The 25,602-nt window shown below is 41.4% G+C and overlaps 1 protein-coding gene across 1 annotated transcript in view; it reads right to left on the bottom strand.

Annotated features, from left to right (window-relative positions):
* vwa8 (von Willebrand factor A domain containing 8) overlaps positions 1–25,602 on the bottom strand; it is a 485,234-nt gene that overhangs the window by 293,285 nt on the left and 166,347 nt on the right. Inside the window, exons 13-16 of the mRNA XM_063051192.1 lie at positions 23,279–23,439; positions 19,016–19,129; positions 9,027–9,195; positions 6,116–6,193 (exon numbers count right to left, since the gene is read on the bottom strand). Of these exons, the coding sequence (XP_062907262.1) occupies positions 6,116–6,193; positions 9,027–9,195; positions 19,016–19,129; positions 23,279–23,439 (522 nt within the window). The remainder of the gene's footprint in view (positions 1–6,115; positions 6,194–9,026; positions 9,196–19,015; positions 19,130–23,278; positions 23,440–25,602) is intronic.

Raw genomic sequence — 25,602 nt, 5'->3', positions numbered from 1 at the left:
ACTGGATCCTGGACATCTTGACAAAAAGGCCACAGTCAGTCTGTGTTGACAGACACATCCCCAGCTCCATCACGCCCAGCACCAGTGCTCCCCCAGGGCTGCGTACTCAGCCCACTGTTGTTCATGCTGCTGACGCATGACTGCACTTCTAGATCCAGTTCAAACCGAATCATCAAGTTCACTGATGACATAACAGTGATTAGACTCATCAACAGCGATGATGAGATGGCGCACAGAGAGGAGAAAGAGCAGCTGGTAGCAGCACAATTTGAGTCTAAATGTGGACAAGACCAAAGAGATGATTGCGAACTTTAGGAAGGTACAGGCTGACCAATCCTCTGTGGAGAGAGTTGGAGAGCACCAAGTTTCTGGGAATGCACATAATGGACGACCTCACCTGGTCGCTCAATACTACCCCTTTGGTCAAGAAAGTACACCTGCGTGTCCGCTTCATGATGAGATTGAGGTGAGTGGGGCTGTTCCCCCCACTCGCCATTCAAGCCAATTTTTACAGGAGCACCATTGAAAGTGTCCTGAACAGCTGCGTCTTCATCTGGTGCGTGAAATGCAAGGCATCTGACTGGACGTCCCTACAAACGATTGCAAAGACTGCTGAGAGGATCATTGGGATTTCTTTCTCCCCATCAGAGACATTTATCAGGAAATCTGCACATGCAGGGCCCTTAGTGATAAATTATCACTCCCATCTGTCCAACCTCTTTGCTGTCCTACCACCAGGCAGGAGGTACCATAGCATTATGACAAGAACTGTTAGGATGGGAAACAGCTCCTTCCCCAAGACTGTAAGACAACTGAACTCCCTGCCACCATCCAGGTCTCATTACCTATGAAGCACCAGTAGCATTATATTGTTTTCTTTATTATTTGTTAATTTATTTATTGTAATATTAGTTTTAGGTGTTAAGTATTTGAGTTATATGTAATGTGTTGTGCACCTTGGTCTGGAGGAGCATTGTTTCATTCGGCAGTCTACATGTGTACGGTTGAATGACAATAAACTGAACTTGAACTTGCTCTTGCTAAGAAGGAGACTTTTGAGAAGCTAAAAGGCCTGAAGGTAGATAAGTCACATGAAGCAAAGGGTTCTGAAAGAGGTGGCTCAAGAGACTATAGAGACATTAGTAGTGATCTTTCAAGACACACTAGATTCTGGAATGATTCCAGAGGACTGCAAAATTGCAATTGCACTCCGCTTATTAAGAGGGGAGAAAGGCAAAAGATAGGAAATTATAGGCCAGTTAGCCTGATGTCAGTGGTTTTTTTAAGATTTTGATGTCCGTTATTAAGGATAAGGTTTCGGGGTACTTGGAGACACGTGATAAAAGAAGCCGAAGTCAGCATGGTTTCCTTGAGGGGAAATGGTGACTGTCAAATCTGCTTGAATTCTTTGAGGAAATAACAGGATAGACAAAGGAGAGTTAGTATATGTTGCTTACTTGGATTTTCAGGCCACTAACAAGATGCTGCACATGAGACGCTAAACAAGACAACAGCCCATGGTATTACAGGAAAGATACTGGCATGGATAGAAAATTGGCTGACTGGCATGAGGTAAAGAGTGGGAACAAAGGGGGCCTTTTCTTGTTGGCTGCCAGTGACTAGTGGTGTTGCACAGTATTCGGTGTTGACATTATATCAATGATTTGGATGACAGAGTTGACGGCTTTGTAGCCAACTTTGCGGATGATACAAAGATAGGTGGAGGGGCGGGTGGTGTTGAGCCGGAAGTTTGCAGAAGGACTTAGACAAGTTAGGAGAATGTGTAAGAAGTGACAGATGGAATACAGTGCGGAGAAGTGTACAGTCAGAAACCAGAGGGGCTTGGGGACTTCGGAGACCTCATGCAGGGTTCCCTAAAAGTTAACTTTCAGGTTGAGTTGGTGGTAAGGAAGGCAAATGCAATGTTAGCATTCATTTCAAGAGGAATAGAATATAAAAGCAAGGATGTAATGCTGAACATATATCAGGCCACCCTTAAGAGTATCATGAGCAGTTTTGGGCCCCTTATCTAAGAAAGGATTTGTTGGCATTGGACAGAACCTAGCGGAGGTTCATGAGAAAGTTAATGTATGAGGAGCATTTGATGGCTCTGGACCTGTACTCACTGTAGTTTAGATGAGCGAGGAGGGATCTCATTGAAGCCTATCAAGTATTGAAAGGCCTGAAGAGGATGTTTCCTTTAGTGGGGGTGTCTAGGATTAGAGTGCACAGCCTCAAAATAGAAGGATGTCACTTTAGAATAGAGATGAGGAGGAATTTTGTTAAGTTAAGTCCAACTCTTTGTGAAAACAATTGGCCATAGGGTCCATAGGATTTTCGTGGCAAGATACAGAAGTAGATTGCCAGGCTTTTCTTCCACACAGATACTGTTGCTGCGCAGGTTGGGACTCGGCTGGGTTTGAACTCACGACCATCTGCCTTGAAGTCCAGTGCTGATGCCACTACACCAGCAGCTGGCCTAACAGCTAGAGGGTGGTAAGTCTGTGGAATTCATTGACACACATGGCTGTGGAGGCCAAGTCTTTGGGTATATTTAAAGGGGAGGTCGATAGGTTCTTGATTAGTAAGGACATAAAAGGATATAGGGAGAAGGTGGGAAAATCAGGTTGAGAGGGATAATAAATCAGCCATGATAAAACAGTGGAACAGATTCGATGGGCCAAATGGCCTACTTCTGCTCTTATGTTTTATGGTCTTCTGGTCTTTCTAGGGGCAATTCTCAGTGTTCAATTAACCAATCAATCCTCAGATTCTTGTAATGTTGGAAAAACCAGAGCACTTGGAGAAGACCCATGGCATCACAGGGATAAGGTGCAAACTTTACACCGACAACACCGGAGGACAGGACTGAACACAGGTCTTAGTCATAGTCATACTTTATTGATCCCGGGGGAAATTGGTTTTTGTTACAGTTGCACAGTAGTAGAACCATAGATAGTTAAATAGTAATATGTAAATTATGCCAGTAAATTATGAAATAAGTCCAGGACCAGCCTATTGGCTCAGGGTGTCTGACCCTCCAAGGGAGGAGTTGTAAAGTTTGATGGCCACAGGCAGGAATGACTTCCTATGACGCTCTGTGCTGCATCTTGGTGGAATGAGTCTCTGGCTGAATGTACTCCTGTGCCCACCCAGTACATTATGTAGTGGATGGGAGACATTGACCAAGATGGCATGCAACTTGGACAGCATCCTCTTTTCAGACACCACCATCAGAGAGTCCAGTTCCATCCCCACAACATCACTGGCCTTACGAATGAGTTTGTTGATTCTGTTGCTGTCTGCTACCCTCAGCCTGCTGCCCCAGCACACAACAGCAAACATGATAGCACTGGCCACCACAGACTCGTAGAACATCCTCAGCATTGTCTGGCAGATGTTAAAGGACCTCAGCCTCCTCAGGAAATAGAGATGGCTCTGACCCTTCTTGTAGACAGCCTCAGTGTTCTTTGACCAGTCCAGTTGATTGTCAATTCGTATCCCCAGATATTTGTAATCCTCTACTATGTCCACACTGACCCCCGGATGGAAGCAGGGGTCACCGGTACCTTAGCTCTCCTCAGGTCTACCACCAGCTCCTTAGTCTTTTTTCACATTAAGCTGCAGATAATTCTGCTCACATCATGTGACAAAGTTTCCTACCATAGCCCTGTACTCAGCCTCATCTCTCTTGCTGATGCATCCAACTACGGCACAGTCATCCGAAAACTTCTGAAGATGACAGGACTCTGTGCAGTAGTTGAAGTCCGAGGTGTAAATGGTGAAGAGAAAGGGAGACAAGACAGTCCCCTGTGGAGCCCCAGTGCTGCTGATCACTCTGTCGGACACGCAGTGTTGCAAGCACACATACTATAGTCTGCCAGTCAGGTAATCAAGAAACCTTGACACCAGGGAAGCATCCACCTGCATCGCTGTCAGCTTCTCCCCCAGCAGAGCAGGGCAGATGGTGTTGAACTCACTGGAGAAGTCAAAAAACATGACCCTCACAGTGCTCGCTGGCTTGTTCAGGTGGGTGTAGACACGGTTCAGCAGGTAGACGATGGCATCCTCAACTCCTAGTCGGGGCTGGTAGGCGAACTGGAGGGGATCTAAGTGTGGCCTGACCATAGGCTGGAGCAGCTCCAGAACAAGTCTCTCCAGGGTCTTCATGATGTGGGAGGTCAATGCCACTGGTCTATAGTCATTGAGGCCACTGGGGCGTGGCGTCTTCGGCACAGGTCTTGAGTGCTACGAGGCAGTAGCTCTACCTGCTGCATCACTATGCCATATATAACACTTCATAGTTCATAACTCATAAACATCTTTTAAAGCTTGTTCTTTACTTACTTTCTAAGGAGAATACCATATCTGTTGATAACATATCTACACAATTAAACCACTTTCCCAGCATGATGCATGGATAGGAGGTTAAACAGGCAAATGGGACCAGTTTAGATGGGCACTTTGGTTGTTATGAATGAGTTGGCCTGAAGGATCTGTTTCCATGCTGCCTATCTTAATAACGCTAATAATATTAATTGGAAAAGTATCCTTTTAGGGCCATAGTCTATAGAGCTCAATTTTGTAATCTACTGTCAACGATACATCTTGTGGTCTACCAAATTATCACTATTAGAGTACTTCTAAATTAAATGTTTATAAATATCAGTACAGAAAATAGTGACCACAAAAATTAGTCCACATCCAAGTAATCATCATCTGGGTATAGGAAATATTATTTTCATATTATTTCTTGGAGTTAATTTTAGATATATGTGATTATAGGTAATTAAAGTTAAATAATAGCTTACATATCCAAATGTACCTCTCACTCTTCTTAAAACAACCAGCATATTTTACCGGGGCCTTCCTTTGACATTGCAGTCAGATTGGGATTAACCACACTGTGTATGAAAACCTACATATTTTAAATACTCTGTAGAAAGCCATAAATCTATAGCTGTATCAGTTGTAGGGCCCTGGGAATGTTAAAGAACAGAACAATCTGGGAATACAAGTACACTGTTTCCTGAAAGTGGTGTTGCAGGTAGACAAGATGGCGAAGAAACCTTTTGACATGCCAGTCTTCATTAGTCAAGGCATCTGATACAGAAGTTGGGATGTTATGGTGCAACTGTACAAGATGTTGGTGGGCGAGGCCACATTTGGAACACTGTATACAGTTCATGTCAAGCTGTGAGAGCAAATATGTCATCAAGATGGAAAGAGTGCTAAGGAAATTTACAAGAATTGTGCTGTGACTTGAGGGACTGAGTTATAGAGAAAGGTTTGGAAGGTACTGTAAGTGGGGATCTTACAGAGGTCGTATAAAATCAGGAGAGGCATAGATAGAGTAAATGCTCCCAGGGATGGGGAATCAAGAGTAAAAAGGCATTAGTTTAAGGTGACAGGGAAGAGATTTAAGAGGAACATTTAATAGCAACTTTTTTCATCCTAATTATGGTCTGCATATGGCATGTGGTGCCAGAGGAAGTAGTTGAACAACCTTTAAAAGATATCTGGACAAGTACATGGTAGAAGAGGTTTAGAGCAGGGGTAGGCAACCTTAAGCACAAATGATTTTCTAGCATGTGTTATTCATTATTTTGAGGTAAATACTAGCTGTATTTAAATGGATAATTCCCATATTTAAAAACACAAACATGAGGAAATCTGCAGATGCTGGAATTTCAAGCAACACACATAAAAGTTGCTGGTGAACACAGCAGGTCAGGCAGCATATCTAGGAAGAGGTACAGTTGACATTTCGGGCCGAGACCCTTTGTCCTGACGAAGTGTCTTGGTCCGAAACGTTGACTGTACCTCTTCCTAGAGAAATTCCCATATTTCAAGCTTTTTATGGCATTTATCCAGCCCATCTGCTCATTAATACGCGATCTGGCCCACAGAGGCAAAAAGGTTTCCAACCCCTGGTTTAGAGGAACATTGGTCAAACGTGAGCAAATGGGAATATTGGTTGGCATGTACCAATTGGGGTCAAACAAGTGGCTTCCATGTTGTATAACTCACTCTACCATTAGCTTGCTTGGTTCTTTGCACAGACAGCTTCTCATATCTAAATCTATCACACAGCTGTGTGATATATTTAACTTACTGTTGGATCGCTGCTCTGTCGAAGTCTGTTTGTAAATTGCAACAACTGTGAGACGGTATCTTTCTGAACACACGGAATCTGCAAGAACATAATACAATGTATCGCCATTTAAATTCATTATAGTTTCTTAGTGCCAAAGCAGCAGTTCAGCTTCAGCTCTCCCTACTCCCCGACCTGTATCACAGAAAATCCGATATCTTACAGCCTAAACTTTATCTAAATATCAAATAGAACACAGACCTGAAAGTATGAATTGAATTACACCTGTATACCTTGCTTCAACAATCTCCAGTATGTTTTTAATCCTGAGGATTAACGTGATCTTCTTTTCTCATTTGTAATACAATAGGAGATCAAGGTACTTTTTTAAAGCAGATGATGGCAAGCTGGAGAGTGTTTTGAAAAGTCTTACCAGTAAACTACGGCATTTCTAAGATGCTCAAATTAACAATGGTAAACAAAGCCCCATGGGGCAATTGCATGAATTTGTTTATAATATGAGGCCACTGTGGCTTCAAAAACATTTTTATTGCCAGTGACATACAGATGTGAAATACAAGGTATAATTGGACTTTCTTTGGTTACATTACTTGGTTTACCCTCCAGAGTCACAGATATATAATGAAGTATGACAACATATTTCACATCAACACTGAAAACCACACATATGCAAGAAGATACCATACAGTTCTAAGGAGATGACAATTCCTGTTGTGTGTGGGAACTTAGGGCTGACTGGAACTTAAGTGCAATGAGGCTGCCTGGGGCAGACTCTTTGGAGTAGTTTTGGATTTTTTTGTTATGGTATTTTTCTTTAGCTGAGAGACCACTGATATATGATGACCGTGTAGATCAAACTTTCTACTGACTTTCGATACTTTACTCATGTTCTGGGAATTTCTATTCCCATGTGTCAGGTTTTGATGTATTGAAATAGTAAGCTGGCAAAATCGAATTTGAAATATTAGCCTTGCAAAGCAGAATCTAGCCTGCCAAAAACAATTACTTAGCATCATAAATTAAGAAAATGAAACTGTTTCTCGTAAATCAAGAGTGAAGGTATTAAGGGTAAATAATTTTAAATTAAGAAATATGAGACAGGTGCAAATTTATACAAGAGCAAGATCATTGCTGAGCTTCTACATCAAACTGATTTTCCACTCTCTCAAATCTTTGGTTTCCCATCTACAAATAAAATCTGTCAATCAGTTTTATTTTGAATATACACATTGAGCTCTTGTACAGAGAATCCTAAAGCTTCAAACCTCTGAACGAAGAATCTTAGCCTCCATTTTATCCATGACTATGTCCCTTAGTTCTGGATACTACCTGTCAGCACATATCCCTCAATTTCCTAAATATATGGATGCCTCATCTAAAACCTAAACAACAGAAGTGCATTCAAATCAAAAGAGATTGCAGATGCTGGAATCTGGAGCAACAACTAAACTGTGGAGAAACTCAGGGGAAGGAATTGTTTGGCTTGTTTGGTTAGTCCATAAAGTTAATTATTTATATGTAGAATCATATGCAGACCAGACCTGGTACAAGTGACAGACCACCTTCCCAAAAAGATGTTAGTAAAACAGAACTTTTAATGTCATTCCAGTAGTTTTATGGAATATCTCCCCATTTTGGAGACTAAACTTTCATTCAAATTCAAGATTATTTCATTAATAATAATCCCTGACCAATTTTGTTAATGAGTTATTAATTAACTTTAAATCCTAATGAGGTTGGGATTTGAAATATGACACTGTGTTGTTTGTCCATGCCTCTGAGTAACTATGTTGTCACCACTCCCAAATGATCCCAGTCTGCTTTGTGCTGGCATAGTATTATTTATCTATTGCTTTACAAGAAGTGTCTCAGAATGCCAAATATTTACTTCTACAACATTATTATTCTTCCTACCAAGTGAATAATTTAATAATTTCAGTTGTCCATACATCTGCACCCTACTTGATCAAACACTAGTTGTAATATATCCCTATATTTTCTCTCCTTTGTCACTACAATCAGACCTCTGTCCAAATCAGTGATAAAGATTTTACATGGCTAAGGCTCAAGCAATGATCCTTGTTAAACTCCAATAACTATACTTCCTAACTTCAAAATCATTCAATTATTCTGTTTTTAGTCCATTCTCAATCCAGGCTGAAATACTATTCTCCGATGAAGAGTTTTGACATGAAATATTAATTGTCCATTTCCCTCCACAGATTTTCCTCCACTTACTTTCTTATTTTATTCTCAAACTCTTGAGCTTCATCTTTCAACAACATTCTATGCTACCTCATTGAATGCCTTCAGATAATCCAAATATATTACATCCATATTGTGCTTGTTAAAGCCTCAAAACTCCCAATTAGTTTCTCAAACACCATTTCCCTTTTGCAAAATCTAATGATAATGAGGGAGAATCTAAATTGCTTGTACTTGCAGAAGTTGCAAGAGTACTTTCCAACTGCATTCTATGGGAATAATGTTTATTTGGGAAGCTTGGAGAGGGTCAGTGGTGCAGTCTGACTGTAAATTACATACTCTGTCCCCTAGATTGCCTTGGTGGCAAGTGCGATCTATGCTTACACTTCCATGCATGTAAGAACTATCATTGAGATTGAAATTTATTGAAAATACTTGACAATTACAAATGCTCAAAACCACTCAGATAATATTTAAAATTGAAATATTCAGAACACAATATTAACAACTTACTCTATGTAAATTATTAACTAAATCAAAAATAAAGTTCACTTATTAGAATACAGATGAGATTATTGTCAAACACAACAGGGTGCAATGAAATCCTTTGCTCTGTTTCCATGTCAAAAAACACAAATGAACATCAATGGACATTAGATATTTGAATTAAAAGAACATCCAGGATGTGAATCTGAGCATTCCTCACCATTTTAGTAATGATGTCAAACTCCTCTTTCATGGAGAGTGGCTTTACATTGTGGAACAAGAACATGGTCAGAAGCTCTGACCCCAACCACTGTTGGGTACTACTGCCCACAGCTGGAGGCTCAGCCAAGGCCAAAATCCTGAAGGATGGATGGATGGGATAAATCAACCTGGAAACACAAAATCAATATGGGATTCAGTCTGGTGAGCTGCATGTACTAGTACCAAAATAACACTGAAAATAGACCTGTGATTTAAATTAGAGGCCTGCCTAATGGTAGTTTTCACAGCCTGATTCAGCATGTTTTAGAAGTTTAGCCAGCTGTACACAAACATGAAGTTCCCACTAAGATCAGCCTTGTTCAACAGTATCCATCCTACAAAATCAGAAATAATAATACCTCTAATATTAATTGCAGATATACCATAAAAAAACAAGCGTATGCAAAAGGCTTCACAGAGAAATTAAGAGCCACAATTTAAACCGGAAATAACCATCGATTTGACTCAGTAATATGCTTTTGAATCAGATGATTCAATGCTTTCCCTGGTTCCCTGAGCACAAAATCTTGGCTTACGCTTCACGAGAATAATAAAATAGCAGCATATTATTGAAATATAAATAAGAGGCTGAAAGTCTCATTGACACTTCAAAGCCCAAGAGCTCTGGTTCCTGTCAAATATTACCCCAAGACTAACACCTTAAAATAGACGGTCTGGTCTTTTATTAGAGTCATAGAGAAGTACAGCACAGAAAAAGGCTATTCGGCTCATCCAGTCCATGCCAAAACCATTTAAACTGCTTACTCCCATCGACCTGTACTGACAGCATAGCCCTCCATATCCCTACTATCCATGTACCTATCCAAACTTCTCTTAAAACGTTGAAATCGAGCTTGCATTCACTACTTCAGCTCATTCTACACTCTCACAGCCCTCTGAGTGAAGAAGTTTCACTTCATCTTCCCCTAAAATGTCTCACCTTTCACCCTTAATAGGACCTCTGGTTGTAGTACCACCCACTCTCAGTGGCAAGAGCCTGTTTGCATTTACCCTCTCTATACCTCTCATACTTACAATAAAAAAGACACCCAGATGGTAGGATGCCAAGGTAAGGGATGTCGCAGATCACCTCCACAGCATTAAAAAAAGGGGGAGGATGAGCAGGCACAAGTCATGGTACATATTTGTACCAATGACCTAGGTAGGAAATGGAGGGAGGTCCTGAAGACAGAATATCGGGAGTTAGGTAGAAAACTGAAAAGCAGGATCTCCAGGGTATTAATCTCTGGATTGCTGCCTGTACCATATGCCATTGAGGGTAAGAATAGGATGATTTGGCAGGTGAATATGGATTTGGTGCAAGTGCCAGTGATTCAGATTTCTGAATCACTGGGATCCCTTCTGGGGAAGGCATAACCTGTACAAAAAGGACAGGTTACATCTGAACCCAAGAGGGATTAATGTCTTGCAGGCAGGTTTACTAGAGAGGTCGGGAAGAGTTTAAATTAATTTAGCAGAGGGATGGGAACCTGAATGATCGGATGGGGTAGTTAATATACAAGTTGATGCCGTGTGTAGTGACACTGTGAGGAAGGATAGGCAAATGATAGGGCAAAATTGCAATCAGTGGGATGAGTAACAGGGGCCAAAATCAAAAAGCTTGATGAATATGGGTCTGAAGATGTCATACTTGAAAGGTAAATGATCTTGCAGTGCAGTTAGAGATTAGCAGGTATGAGTGTGGACATTACTGAGTTGTAGTTGAAAGAATAGAGTTGGGAACTTAACATCCAACAATTCAACATTGTATTGAAAGGACAGGCAGGTAGGCAGAGGGGTTGGGGAGACTCCGTTGGTTAAAATTGAAATCAAATCCTCAGAAAGAGGTAACATAGGGTTAGAAGGTGTAGCATCTTTGTAGGTAGAATTAAGTAACTGCAAAGGTAAAAAGACCTTGATGGGAGTTACATACAGGCCTCCAAATAGTAACCAGGATGTGGGATACAAATAAAAATAGGAGGTAGAAAAGGCATGTAACAAAGACAATATTATGATAGTAATAGGGGATTTCAATATGCAGGTAGATTGGAAACATCAGGGGGTCGAGTGCAGTGTATCTAAGTTGTTGATGGTACTAAATTGAGTGGAAAAGCAAACTGTGCAGAAGATATGGAGAGTCTGCAGAGAGATATAGATAGGTTAAGTGAGTGGGCAAGGGTCTGGAAGATGGAGTACGATGTTGGTAAATGCGAGGTCATCCACACTGGAAGGGAAAATGAAAGAGCAGGTTATTATTTAAATGGTAAAAAATTGCGGCATACTGCTGTGCAAAGGGACTTAGGAGTGCTTTTGCATGAACCACAAAAGGTTGGTTTGCAGGTACAGCAGGCTATCAAGAAGGCAAATGGAATGTTGGCCTTCAATGCTAGAGGGATTGAATTTAAGAGCAGGGAGGTTATGCTGCAACTGTACAGGGTACTGGTGAGGCTGCACCTGGAATACCGCATGCAGTTCTGGTCTCCTTACTTAAGGAAGGATATACTGGCTTTGAAGGTGGTGCAGAGGAGGTTCACCAGATTGATTCCAGAGATGAGGGTGTTAAGACTATGAGGAGAGATTGAGACAGCTGGGACTGTACTCAATGGAATTCAGAAGGATAAGAGGAGATCTTATAGAAACATAACATTATGAAAGGGATAGATAAATAGAGGCAGAAAAGTTGTTTCCGCTGGAAGGTGAGACTAGAACTAGAGGACATAGCCTCAAGATTCAGGGGAGTAAATTTAGGACAGAGGTGAAGAGGAACTACTTTTCCCAGAGAGTGGTGAATCTGTGGAATTCTCTGCCCAATGAAGCAGTGGAGGCTGCCTCAATAAATATATTTCAGGCAAAGTTGGATAGATTTTTGCATAGTAGGGGAATTAAGGGTAATAGGGAAAAGGCAGGTTGGTGGAGATGAGTCCATGGTCAGATCAGCCATGATCTTATTGAATGGCGGAACAGGCTTGATGGGCCAGATGGCCTACTCCCGCTCCTATTTCTTAGGAGTTGGCAGAATTGATTGGAAAAGAACACTGGCAGAGATGATGACAGAGCAAAAACACCTGGAATTTCTGGAAGCAAGTTGGAAGGCACATTATGCATACATCCCAAACAGGAAGAAGTATAATAAAGGAAAGATGACACAACTATGGCTAACAAAAGAAGTCAAAGCCAACATAAAAGCTAAAGAGAGGGCACATAATAGAGCAAGAATTAGTGGGATGTTAGAGAATTGGGAAGCTTTTAAAAACCAAAAGAATGCAACTAAAAAAGTTATTAAGAAAGTAAATAATAATAATAAGTACTTTATTGATCCCAAGCGCGAAATTATTTCATTACAGCAGTAACATTTATAAAACACACCTAGCAATAATAATAATAATATTAACTACTGAAATACAGAAAATATATACAATAATAATGTACGAAATAATAAAACAGAGACTATTGTACTATGATGAGTATTCTCCTGTCACACAGAGATGAACTATTGTGCATGCTTATTGCATTTGTTAGGAAAGATTTTCTTTCACAATCCTTGTGACAGTGAAGCTGTTTGAGCCTGTTCGAAAAGGAGCTCTGCTGCTTATTTAGTAGGTCATGGGGAGGATGTGCTTGAGTGTCCATGATGGATAACAGTTTGTTTCATGACCTCCTCTCCACTGCTAACTCAAAGGAGTCTGAGTCGTAGCCAAGGAGGCTCCAGTCATTTTGATGAGTTTATTTAGATTTTTTGCATCACCAGCACTGGTGCTGCTCCCCCAACATAAAGCAACAAAGAAGACTGCACTCACTACAACAGACTGGTAAAAGATCTCCAACATCCTGCTGAACACATTCAAGGATCTCAGCTTCCTTAGAAAATAGAGTCTGCTCATCCCCTTCCTGTAAACAGCCTTGGTGTTAGTTTTCCAGTCAAGTAAAGATGGAATACAAAAGTAAGCTAGCCTGTAACATTAAAGAGAATGTCAGAAGTTTCTTCAGATACATAAAATGTAAAAGAGAGGTGAAAGTGGATATTGGACCACTGGAAAACTATGCTGGAGAGGTACTAATGGGAGACAATGAAATCGTGGACAAAATGAATTAGTATTTTGCATCAGCCTTCACTGTGGAAGACACGAGCAGGATTGTGGCAGTTCCAGGTGTCGGGGCATGAAGTGCGTGAAGTTACCATAACTTAAGAGAAGGTTCTTGGGAAACTGAAATGCCTGAAGGTAGATAATTCACCTGGACCAGATGGTGTATACCCCGGAGTTCTGAAAGAGGTGGCTGAAGAGATGGCAGTGGCATTAGTAATAGTCTTTCAAGAATCACTAGATTCTGGAATGGTTCCAGAAGACTGGAGAATATCAAATGTCACTCCACTCTTTAAGAAGGGAGAGAGGCAGAAGAAAGGAAGCTAATGGCCAGTTAATAGAAACATAGAAAACCGACAGCACAATACAAGTCCTTCGGCCCACAATGCTGTGCCGAACATATACTTATTTTAGAAATTACCTAGGGTTACCCGTAGCCCTCTATTTTCCTAAGCTCCACGTATCTATCCAGGTGTCTCTTAAAAGACCCTATCATATCTGCCTCCACCACCATTACCAGCAGCTCATTCCACGCACCCACCATTCTCTGCATAAAAAACTTAACCCTGACATCCCCTCTGTACCCACTTCCAAGCACCTTAAAACTGTGCCCTCTCGTGTTAGCCATTTCAGCCCTGGGAAAAAGCCTCTGACTACCCACACGATCAATGCCTCAGTTAATCTGACCACAGTGATGGGGAAGATGTTGGAGCCAATTCTTAAGGTTGAAGTCCCAGGGTACTTGGAGGTACATGATAAAATAGGCCATAGTCAGCAAGGTTTCCTCAAGGGAAAATCTTGCCTGACAAATCTTTTGGAATTCTTTGAAGAAATAACAAGCACGATGGACAAAGGAGAATCGGCTGATGTTATGTACTTGGAAGGCCTTTGATAAGGTGCCACGCATGAGGATGCTTTACAAACTATGAGCCCATGGTATTACAGGAAAGACTCCAGCATGGATAAAGTAGTGGCTGATTGGCAGGAGGCAAAGAGTGGGAATAGAGGGAACCTTTTCTGACCGACTGTCAATGACTAGCGGTGTTTTACAGCGGTTTGTGTTGGGACCGATTTTTTTTATGTTATATGTCAATGATTTGGATGATGGAATTGATGGCTTTGTTGCAATGTTGGCACACAATATAAAGGTAGGTGGAAGGGCAGGCAGTTTTGTGGAAGTAGAGGGGCTACAGAAGGACTTAGATTAGGAGAATGGGCAAAGAAATGGCAGATGGAATACGGTGTCAGGAAGTGTATGGTCACACACTTTGGAAGAAGAAATGAAAGGGTTGACCATTTTCTAAAAGGAGAGAAAATACAAAAATCAGAGGTGCAAGGGGAATTGGGAGTCCTTATGCAGGATTTCCTAAAGGTTAATTTGCCAGTTGAGTCCGTGGTGAGGAAGGCAAACACAGTGTTAGCATTCATTTCAAGATGACCAGAATATAAAAGCAATGATGTAACGTTGAGACTTTATAAAGCACTGGTAAGGCCTCACTTGGAGTATTGTGAGCAGGTTTGGGCCTCTTATGTTAGAAAGAGTGTGCTGAAACTGGAGAGGGTTCAAAGGAGGCTCATGAAAATGATTCCAGGATTAAATGGCCTGTCATATGAAAAACGTTTGTTGGCTCTGGGCCTGTATTTACTAGAACTCAGAAGAATGACGGGTGACCTCATTGAAATCTATCAAATGACAAGAGGCTTTGATAGATTGGATGTGGAGAGGATTCCTATGGTGGGAGAGCCTAAAAGAGGAATAGAGGGGGGGGGGTTCTTTTATAATGGAGATGACGGAGAATTTCTTTAGCCAAAGAGTGGTGAATCTGTAGAATTCTTTGCCACAGGCAGCTGTGGAGGCCAAGTGTTAATGTATATTTAAGGCAGAGATTGATAGATTCTTGATTTGTCAGGGCATTAAGGGATACGGGGAGAAGGCAGCAGACTGAGGCTGAGAGGAAAATCGGATCAGCCATGATGAAATGGCAGAGCAGCCTTGATGGGCCAAATGGCCTAATTCTGCCCCTATACCTTATGGTCTTATGGACATTTTGGGCTGAGACCCTTCATCTGGACTGGAATAAAAGATGAGAAGACAAAGTAAAATGGTGGGTGGAGGGGAGGAAGAAGTGCAAGGTGGTAGATGATAGATGAAACTGGAAGAGGAGAGGGGTGAAGTAAAGAGCAGGGAAGTTGATTGGTGAAAGATACAGGGCTGGAGAAGGGGAAATCTGTTAAGAGAGGGTAGAAGACCATGGAAGAAAGGGAAAGAGGGAGGAGTACCAGAGGGAGGTGATGGACCGGTAAGGAGATAAGGTGAGAGAGGGAAACCAGAATGGGGAATGGTGAAGGGGGGGTGGGGATGTTGAGCATTACCGGAAGTTCAAGAAATCAATATTTATGGTGTCAGGTTGGAGGCTACCCAGACCAAATATAAGGTGCTGCTCCTCCAATCTGAGTGTGACCTCATCACGACGATCGAGGAGGCCATGGACTGACATGTTTGAATGGGAATGGGAAATAGAATTGAAATGCTCAGCAAAGCAGTTTCCCACACTACATCGGGTCTCACCGATAGGAGTACTGGATACAGTAGATGGCCCCAACATAATCACACGGGAAGTGTCGCCTCACCTGGAAGAACTGCTTTGGACTCTGGATGGTAGTGAGGGAGGAGGTGTAGGAGCAGGTGTGGTACTTGCTTCGCTTGCATTTTTATCCAGGTCATTTGTATACATCACAAACAGCAGAGGTTCCAGCAGACCCCGGAAAACAGCAATAATCACAGACCTCCAGCTAGAATAAGCCTTCTATGGGTAAGCCAGTTCTGAATCAAAATAGACAATTCACCATGGATTCCATGCATCTTAATCTGGATGAGCCTTTCATGAAGGACCTTGTCAACCATCTTACTAAGATCCATGTAGACAACATGCACAGCTCTACCTTCATCAATCATCCTCGTCACCTTGTCAAAAAACTGAATCAATTTAGTAAGACACAACTTGCTCCACACAAAGCCATGCTGGCTCTCCCTAATAAGGCCATGGCTTTCCAAATGCTCATAAATCCTATCCCTAAGAATTCTCTCCAGTAAATTTCCTTCAAACTCACTGGTCTATAGTTTCTAGGACTATCCCTAGTTGGCTTCTTGAACAATGGAACAACATTAGCCACTTGCTAATTAGGGATCTCACCTACGGCTAGAGAGGACAGGGAAATATTGGTCAAGGCCCCAGTAATTTCTTCTCTTGTCTCTCTCAAGAACTTGAGGTACATCCCATCAGGCCCTGGGGACTTATCCACCTTAATGCTCTTTAGTAGACCCAAAACTACCTCTTCCTTTACTTTGAAATGCCCTACCATATCAATACGCTCAGCACTGATCTCCTTATTGCCCAAGTCCTTCTCTTTGGTAAGTACTGTATTAAGTACTCATGAAGTACCTCACCCACCTTCTCCATAGCCAAGCAAATATTCCTCCCTTTATCCTGGGGTGGTTCTACCCTCTCTCTAGTTATCCTCTTGCTCTTGATGTTTGCATAGAATACCTTAGAATTCTCTTTAATCCTACTTGCCAAGGACTTTTGACAGCCCCTCCATGCTTTCCTAATTCCCTTCCTGAGTTATTTACTGGCTTCTATATAATCAAGGGTTCTGTTTGATTTTAGTTTCCAAAGCTTTACATACTTCTCCTTTTTCTTCTTAGCTAAATTCATCACCTCTCTCGACATCCAAGGTTCTCTTACCTTGCCATTCTTGTCCTTCCTTCTGACTGGAAAATACGTGTCCTGCACTCTATGCAGTTTGTCTTTGAACACTCTCCACATGTCATAGGTGGACTTGCCCAAAAACGGCTGTTCCTAACTTAACTCTCCCTAGTTCCTGCGTAAAGTTCTTGTAATTTGGCCTGCTCCAATTTAATACTCTACCGCAAGATCCATACTTACTGTATTCTTATCAATAGCTATCTTAAAACTTAAGGAGTTGCGGTTTCTGTTCGCTAACTGCTCACCCACTGAAAAGTCAGTTACCTGACCAAACTCTGCCCCATCTAAACCTCTTGTACTCAGAAGATCTCAGTTTATGTTACAGAAGTCCCCCATGACAATAGCCCTATTATTTTTACACCTTTCCTTAATCTGCCTGCATATCCGTTCCTCAATGTGCTGGTGGCTATTTGGGATTGTCTATAGTACAATCCCATCAGTGACTGCACCCTTCCTATATTTGAGTTCTACCCATATAGACTCAGTGGATCACCCTCCATTATGTCCCACCTGAGTGCAGCTGTGATATTGTCCCTGAGTAGTTGTGCAACTCCCCAAACTCACTTATCTCCATATCTTCTCTAAAAACATCAAAACCCTGGGATATTAAGCACACATTCCTGCCCCTCTCTCAGCCAAGTCTTTGTAACGGCCAGAACATTGTATTTCCATGTACAGATCCATGCTCGAGGTTCATTACTTTTACAAATAATAATCCTCGCAGTAAAATACACATATTTAAAAAGATGCATCCTATCATATCTATTACTTTTCTGCTGCCTGTTTATTACTGGCCCTGACATCCATCTTCCTCTCCATTCCTCCATTTTCTGACCTGGTGCTCTGGTGCCCATCCCTCTGCCAAACTAGTTTAAATTCTCCTGAGTAGAATTTGCAAACTTCCTGCCTAGGATAGTAGTTTCCCCTCCTGTTTAGGTACAACCTATCCCTCTTGTACAGGTCAACTCTGCCTCAAAAGGTTATCGTTATCCAAAAACCTGAAAACCTGCCTCCTCCAGCAGTTCCTTAGCCACTCATTCAGCTGTACTATCATCCTATTCTTGCCCCGACTAGTCCAGCGATTACTGCCTTAGAGGTCCTGCTCTTCAGCCTCTTTCCTAACCCCCTAAACTCATCTTGCAGGACCTCTTCCCCTTTCCTACCTCTGTCATCAGTGCTAATGACATAGCTGGCTGTTCACCTTCCCAATCCAGGATATTCTGCAGCCGCTCTGAAACATCCTGGACCCTAGCACCTGAGAGGCAACTCATTATCCTGCTGCCTGTTTTGTAGCCTCAGAATCTCCTGTTCGTCCCCCTAACTAATGAGTCTCTTATCGCTACTGCTCTGCCTGACTTTACCCTTCCCTGCTGAGCCTCAGAGCTGACCACAGTGCCACTAGCCTGGCTGCGGCCGTGTTTTAATTTTTTTTCTTTTTTCCCTGCCCCATACTAATGTTTATCTCCCTTTAGGTCATACATCCACAGAGTGTAATTTCCAGTGGTGAGAGACTATCTAGTTCATTCTTCACCTCACAACTGAATTCAAAAACCCAACTGAAAGAATGGGTGAAACATCTTAACTGATGTTAAAAAAGAAACTTAGAACAATCTTTCTCACACAGATTTTTTTCTAACGAAGTTCACCTCAGTATGAAAACCATTTTCTGGACTTAAATAAAGTGAGCATCAGGATTCAGTTGTCATAGAAACAGCCATTGGATTAACTCATTTGCTATAAATAAAACCATCCAGCTGCATTTGTACATAGAAAATGTGAACAAAATGTTTGTTGCCTGAATGTTTTCTTGCTTTCTTGGTAATAAGGAAATTGGCCCACCATTTCTGACCAAATGTGTTCAAACAAGTGGAAGTCAGAGGACACTTGGCAACCTATATGCTGTTCCAAAAGATATTTCTGGGTAAAATATCTACAGGTATCTCTGTTATTACAAAATTAGCAAATCTCCTCTTTATACCTTTGGCCAAATCACTTCAAACAAAAAGTAATTAATATTATGCTTTTATGAACCATTAATAAAAAACAATGGAAAATGTTTAATGAAATTGGCATACTTTAGCCACAGTATGTATCCGTACCTCTGTTGGAGATCGTTATCAGCAAGATTCAGCTCCCTTTTCAGATCTTGGTATCTGTCTGCTCTGAGCAAGTGGGAGCCATCATAAAGTGTTAGCTCCCTGTCATGAATGAGCCTATTAAAGAAAATCAAGTCATCAGCACTTGTGATAGACATCAATAAAACAGTGTACAATTCTCGCTGCCTCAATAAAGCAGACAACTTAATCAAAGACCACACCTAACCAGGACATTTTCTCTTCTTCCCTCTTCCATAGTGCAGAAGATACAAAAGCCTGAAACCACCAATCTCAAGGGCAGCTTCTATTTCACTCTTAGTATGATAAAATGGACTTGACCTCATAATCTACCTCGTTATGTCCTTGTACTTTATTGTCTGCCTGTATTACACTTCCGGTGTAAGTGCAAAACTTTATTCTGCATTCAGTTGTTTGAGCTAATGAAATGTTGTAATAAAATTAGCTGGATGGATGGGCAGCAAATCTACATTTTTCACTGTTCTTCTGTACATATGACAACAATAAACCAAGTTAATAACATACATGGCCTGAAAAGGAAAATACCTCTGCATGAAAGAATTGAAAGACATTAATCAATGATGTGTTACTCACCATGGGAATTTCAACACTACTCCCAAAGCAGTAACCCTCATTACAAAGGACAAGTGCAGCAGTTGGATTGACACCACCTCCTACAGGTTTCCCAAGTGATACACCTTTATAAATTACAGGTATATTCCCTTTCCTTCATCAATGCAGATACACACCAGAATACCTTATTCAACAGCACTGCTGAAGATCCTTCCATTATTTTCAAGACTTCTCGAGTAATTATGGATGGATAAAGTGCAGGCTTTGCTGGCAATGCCTACATTCCATAAAATAGATTAACTGCTTTAAAAATGTAAGACAGTGTAATCAGAACGCACTCATTTTTTTATGTTACAGTGTACGTATTAGCTGTGAAATGTATCTCTTCTGTAATTTTGCCTCGAAATCAGCTTTCTCCTGTCTCTCTTTATCTATCCTGATTCTCACATCTTTTTTCTTCTCTTCTCCTTTGTGTTTATATGCTTTTATAATAAAAGTCATTCCCGCGGTTGCAAGATCCACATTCTCATTTCTTTTTGGATTAAGAAGTTTATTTCTATGGCCTTAGTCACAGATTTTGTGTTCTCCACATCTATATAGCAAAACCTTTAATTCTTTTACAATCACCTGTCTCCTCTTTACAGGAGAAAACAGCCCCAGATTATCTTGATAACTGTACTTAGTTTTTTTTTCTCGATGCTTGGAAAAAACTTGTGTAGCCCCACCCCCCCCCCCCGGCCACCCTCAGGGTCGCTCTCCCGCCTTCTCCCCCAAAACCCCGCGCATACAGTATCTTCAAATACACCAAAACCATAACAACTATCCCAATTGGTTAATAGCACCCTCTTATCACACTCTAAAGCAAAACAAGCTGCTAGCACAAACTTTCTCAGCGTTTAACACAACAAAGCCACATTCCCCAGATTAACATAACAAAGACGCCATTTTAATTAGCTTCCGCGGTAATATAAAAGTCCAAACCCCCTTACACTTGCATGAAATCCAAAATAGGCAGCAGCTCATTGTTATGAAACAGCTTCATTTGCAATGTTCTCAGAATTATTTATAGTGCATGGAGGAGGGAGACGTTCTGTCTTCATCCCTGCAGCAGATGACCCCTGCTGCGAGGTAATCACTTCAGTTAAATCTACTAATATGCAAGAACTCAATGTGTGAATATATCTTGTAGATGCCTCAGTGACTGCAATATGTGAAAGCATAATTACTTAATAGGGAATCAATAATCATGCTGCAAAGCAACAGGTCCTAATCACATTAGTCAATATACTATTCAAATACTCTCATCAGATACACTACGAACGAAACTCACTGATTTTTTTCCAATGGATTACATGTTGCTGTCAAAGCCATCTACAGCTGTCCACTATAAGATGTCTTTGAGTTGTTTGACCTTCTTGAATTGCAGCAGTTGCTGCATTGGGAACACTCCAACAGCACTATTGGGTAAAAGATTCCAGATTTTGATCCAAACTTTCAAGTCAGGATGGTGTGTGATTTGGAGGGAGATTTGGGCACAGTGGTAGCTTCACTCAACCTCACTTGCCCCATCAGTGAACTGTTCCCACAACCCATGGATTCACTTTCAAAGGACTCTTCATCTCATGTTCTCAATATTTATTGATCATTTATTTATTATAATTATTTCTCTTTTTTTTTCTTTTGTGTTTGCACAGTTTGCTGTCTTTTGCACTTTGGTTGTCTGCTCTGTTGGATGCAATCTTCCGTTGATTCTAATATGGTTATTGGATGTATTGAGTATGCCTTCAAGAAAACAAATCTCAGGGTTGATTGTGGTGACATATATGTACTGTCCTTTGATAACAAAATTTACTTTGAGCATTGAGGAAGATGCAGTAGATTTGTAAAATGTCCATGCAACAGTCACTGTGCACTGACGGCAGATGGAGTAAATCAGTTTGGTTATGGATGGGGCTTCAGTCAATCAAACTGATTTGTACTCTCTGTCACAGTACTTTGAGTGTTGTTGCTTTTCCAAGTATACCATCACAACTTTCACTTGCCTTGCAAATGACAGTAAAGCTGAGAGAGTTCAAAATCAGCCTTAATGCATGATAACCAGTTTCTGACATCTCTTGCTACCACAGAGTTTATGTGGCTAGTACAGTTAAGTAACTGATCAATGATGACTCCCTCTCTTCCCTATTCCACCCAAATGATGATGTTGAGGGAATATTTCTCCAAGTGCATGATGATACTGGCATGGATAACTTCTCTTTCCAAGGCAGTAGAATTTTAAAATTCCCACTTATTCTCACCATAGAGATGGCCACAGATGAGGCACCTAAGAACATTGGGTTTAGGACATAGCAATGGTTTCCCAGGGTTGTGATGGTTGATGTCCATCAAGTTAAACTACCTTCCTGGTAATATAGTGGAGGGCTTTCACTGACTTCAGTCCTTGCTGAATAGAGCTCCCTGGTGTCACAAGCTGCTTTGGTGCCAAGGCTGGTCACTCTCACCTCACCATCGACATTCAACTTTTCTGCCCACATTTAGAATGAGGCTGTATAATGAAATTTGGAGCCAAGTGATTCATGCCCAACTGGCCATCACTTTATAAATAATGGGGTACTAATTGACTAGATTGGAATTGTCCTGGAGTTTTACATTGCATGTTACACAGCAATAATTTTGGACTTCGCTGATTGGCCGACATCATTGTACCTGCACATCAATAGCTTAACTGCAAGTAACACTTGAGGCCAAGTCTATGGCTCTATAATTGGAAGATTGCCAGGAAACAATCTTCCCAGCACACTACCCAGAAGATCAGGTCTCCTACACACTGCCTAGAATCACTTCCCTGAAACACTACCTGAAAGTTTATTTCCCACCGGTCAAAATCTCACCATATGACACCCTGCAGTAATTTCTCCCTCTTATGCAATAATCTGACTCACTTTCTTTCAAGCCGCCATTTAAATTCATTTTAATTTCCTTGTATATTTACAACCAAAACCTGTCAGTGAATAAGTAGTTCATTGGGATTCACACAAAGTTCCCATGTTTCAAGTATGCAGTAAAATGCATTCTTTAAGCCAAAGATCAAATAGGAAAAATTAGAAGACTCAGCATCAACTATTAGAGCTGTACTGAGTAATTGACTTTAGTCATCACCTGGTCAGATTTATCCTTTTAATAAAATTGCACTGGGGGAATAACTGCACTGACTGCAAAAATCATGCCAGATTCAACATTCAGCCTTGGACTGGATAATAACTATATTTGTTCCATAAAGAGAGTAACAGATGACACAGCAAACAAACTGCCATATACACTGTAACTTCGACACCCGCCTTTTTAAAATACGTAAAGCACTTAACAGGGTCTGCGTGGCACGATGATCTGGAAGGTTAGGTCGCATGGAATAAGAGGAGCTAGCAAGGTAGATTCAGAACTGGCTCAAAGATAGGAAGCAGAGGCTGACGGCTGGAAGTCAATTCTCCACCTGGAGGCCTGTGACTAGTGGGTTGCCTCATGAGCCAGTGTTGGACCTCTGTTATTAACGATTCATGTAAATGATTTGCATGTGTATGTACATGGCATGATTAGCAAGTTTGTTGATGACGCTAAATTAAGGGGTCTTGTTGATAGGGAGTAAGGTTACAATGAATTACAAAGAGTTTATTTTACCTCTGAAGAATGGCAAGTGTCCCAGGATTGACACGATGAATGCCATCCAGGACAACTAATCTCCCATCTAAGGCAGCAGTGACCAGAGGTGCAGGTCGCCAGGCTGTGTCACCATTTGGAAGAGTGTATCTCTGTTGAAGCAAATCTCTGGCGGTCATATCCTATTACACAACATGAAAAATTAGTGTTACCTTAGGGCTGGCCAATTGCGTCATATGCCCTGTGGCCTTGGGCCTCGGCAGTATATTCTTGATTTTTCTTAACTCCTGGTTCATTTGTTCTAAATAAAGTGCAGGCTTTAGCAACATTATGTCATTTGCATATAATTCCTAAATTAGAGTATACAGACCTAATAATACCAGTAATCCACAATAATCACAAACTACTGAAAATAAGGAGGAAATGAGTTAACAGTTAAATATAATCTACCACAACCCCTCTGGAATCTTAAAGCACCATGGGTCACACCGATATGAATTGGATGGGGGATTAAAAAAAGGATTCTGATATTCTTTCTGGAACAAAGGCGTCCATCACATGTGGAACAAATTTAGGCAAGCTTGAATAGAAAACCAATAACTAAACATTCAATTAATTACTTAGAATATGCCATCAAAAATAACAGTACACCATACAACTCCTAGAGGTCTAATCACAATCAAGAGAAAATTTGCAGATGCTCGAAATCCAAGCAACACACACAAATTGCTGGAGGAACTCACCAGGCCAGGCAGCATCTATGGAAAAGAGTACATTTGATGTTTCAGGCCGAGACTCTTTTCCATAGAAGCTGCCTGGCCTGCTGAGTTACTCCAGCATTTTGTGTGTGTTGCATGGACTTCCAGCATCTGCGGATTTTCTCTTGGTTGCGATTGGTCTACTACACTGCGAAATCTCTTCCAGGGATGCCTACCCTGAAGAAGTTTAAGTCTTCACCTTCGACGGGAGTTCAGTGAAACCCTCTCTCGCTGTTCCCCCTCTGTGGCCTGATGAAAGGTTTTGGCCCGAAACACCAACTGTTCTCTTTTCCATAGATACTGCCTGGCCTGCTGAGTTCCTCCAGCATTTTGTGTGCGTATTCTCTAGATGTCTCCAGGACCGGAGTAAAAGTCCCAGTTTTTTTTTAATTTCACAATAGTGTAGTAGGTGGTGTTACATTGGAGACTCTAGAGTTACAGATGCTGGGATCTCATCAACAGTTTTGGGTCCCACATCTCATAAATCACTGGAGAGAGTCCAGAGGAGACGCACAAGGATGATTCTGGGAATGAAGGGGTTAACATATGAGGAGCATTTGGCAATTTTGGGTCTGTACTCACTGGAATTTGGAAGAATGCGGGGGATCTCATTCAAATCTACCGAATGTTGAAAGGACTAGATAGGGTAGATGTGGAGATGATGCTTCCTATAGTGGGGGTATTCAAAACTAGAGGGCACAGCCTCAAAATTGAGGGGCGACCTTTTAGAACAGAGATAAGAACTTTTTTAGCCAGAGAGTAGTGAATCTGTGGATTGCTGTGCCACAGAGCGCGGTGGAGGCCAAGTCCATGTGTATATTTAAGGTGGAAGTCGATTGTTTTCTGATCGGTCAGGGCACCAAAGGATATAGCGAGATGGCAGGTGTATGGGGTTGAGTAGGATCAGGAATCAACCATGAAGGAATGGTGGAGTAGACTCAATAGCTGAATGGCCTAATCCTGCTCCTGTGTCTTCTGGTCTTATAGATCTGGAGCAACAAGTAGTACTTGTGGCAGGAGAGGAATTGTTGATCGACGACAGACCTGAAGCTCAGATGACCTAGGTTCAATATGGATCTTTGGTGTTCATTTACATGGAGCGTGCATGTTCTCCCTGTGACCACATGGTTTTCCACCTAGTGCTCTGTTTTCATCCGCACTCCAACAGCATGCACAAGGGTAAATTTATCGACCACTGTAAATTAAACTTAGTGTGCTTAGGAATGGTAGAATCAGACAGGCAAAGGAGTTGATGGGAATTAGAAAGAACATGGATTACAGGGACTGATAGGATTGCTCTGAGAACTGGCACTGAATAAATCATCACAACAAAATCCTTACCAAACAAAAGTGGACAGGGTGTTAAGAATTGGGCTGTGAGGAATAGTGGCGGAAATATTTATTTGTTAATAAATTAAGAAAATCCCAAACGAGAGGTGCTGCAGCAATTAGCACACCCGAGGCGTATGTTCAGTGTACAAAGTTAGGTAAAAGGAAAACCTAGCTGAGGAGCTTACAGGGCAATACAAAATTGTTTATTGGCGTTCTCCCAGTTGCTCATTCATATGTACAGATTATACATAAATT

This window comes from Mobula hypostoma, chromosome 6 (genome assembly GCF_963921235.1).
Source record: "Mobula hypostoma chromosome 6, sMobHyp1.1, whole genome shotgun sequence".
Taxonomy (NCBI): Eukaryota; Metazoa; Chordata; class Chondrichthyes; order Myliobatiformes; family Myliobatidae; genus Mobula; species Mobula hypostoma.
The sequence above is the reverse complement of the archived record's forward strand: the minus strand, read 5'-3'. Positions and strand labels throughout refer to the sequence as shown.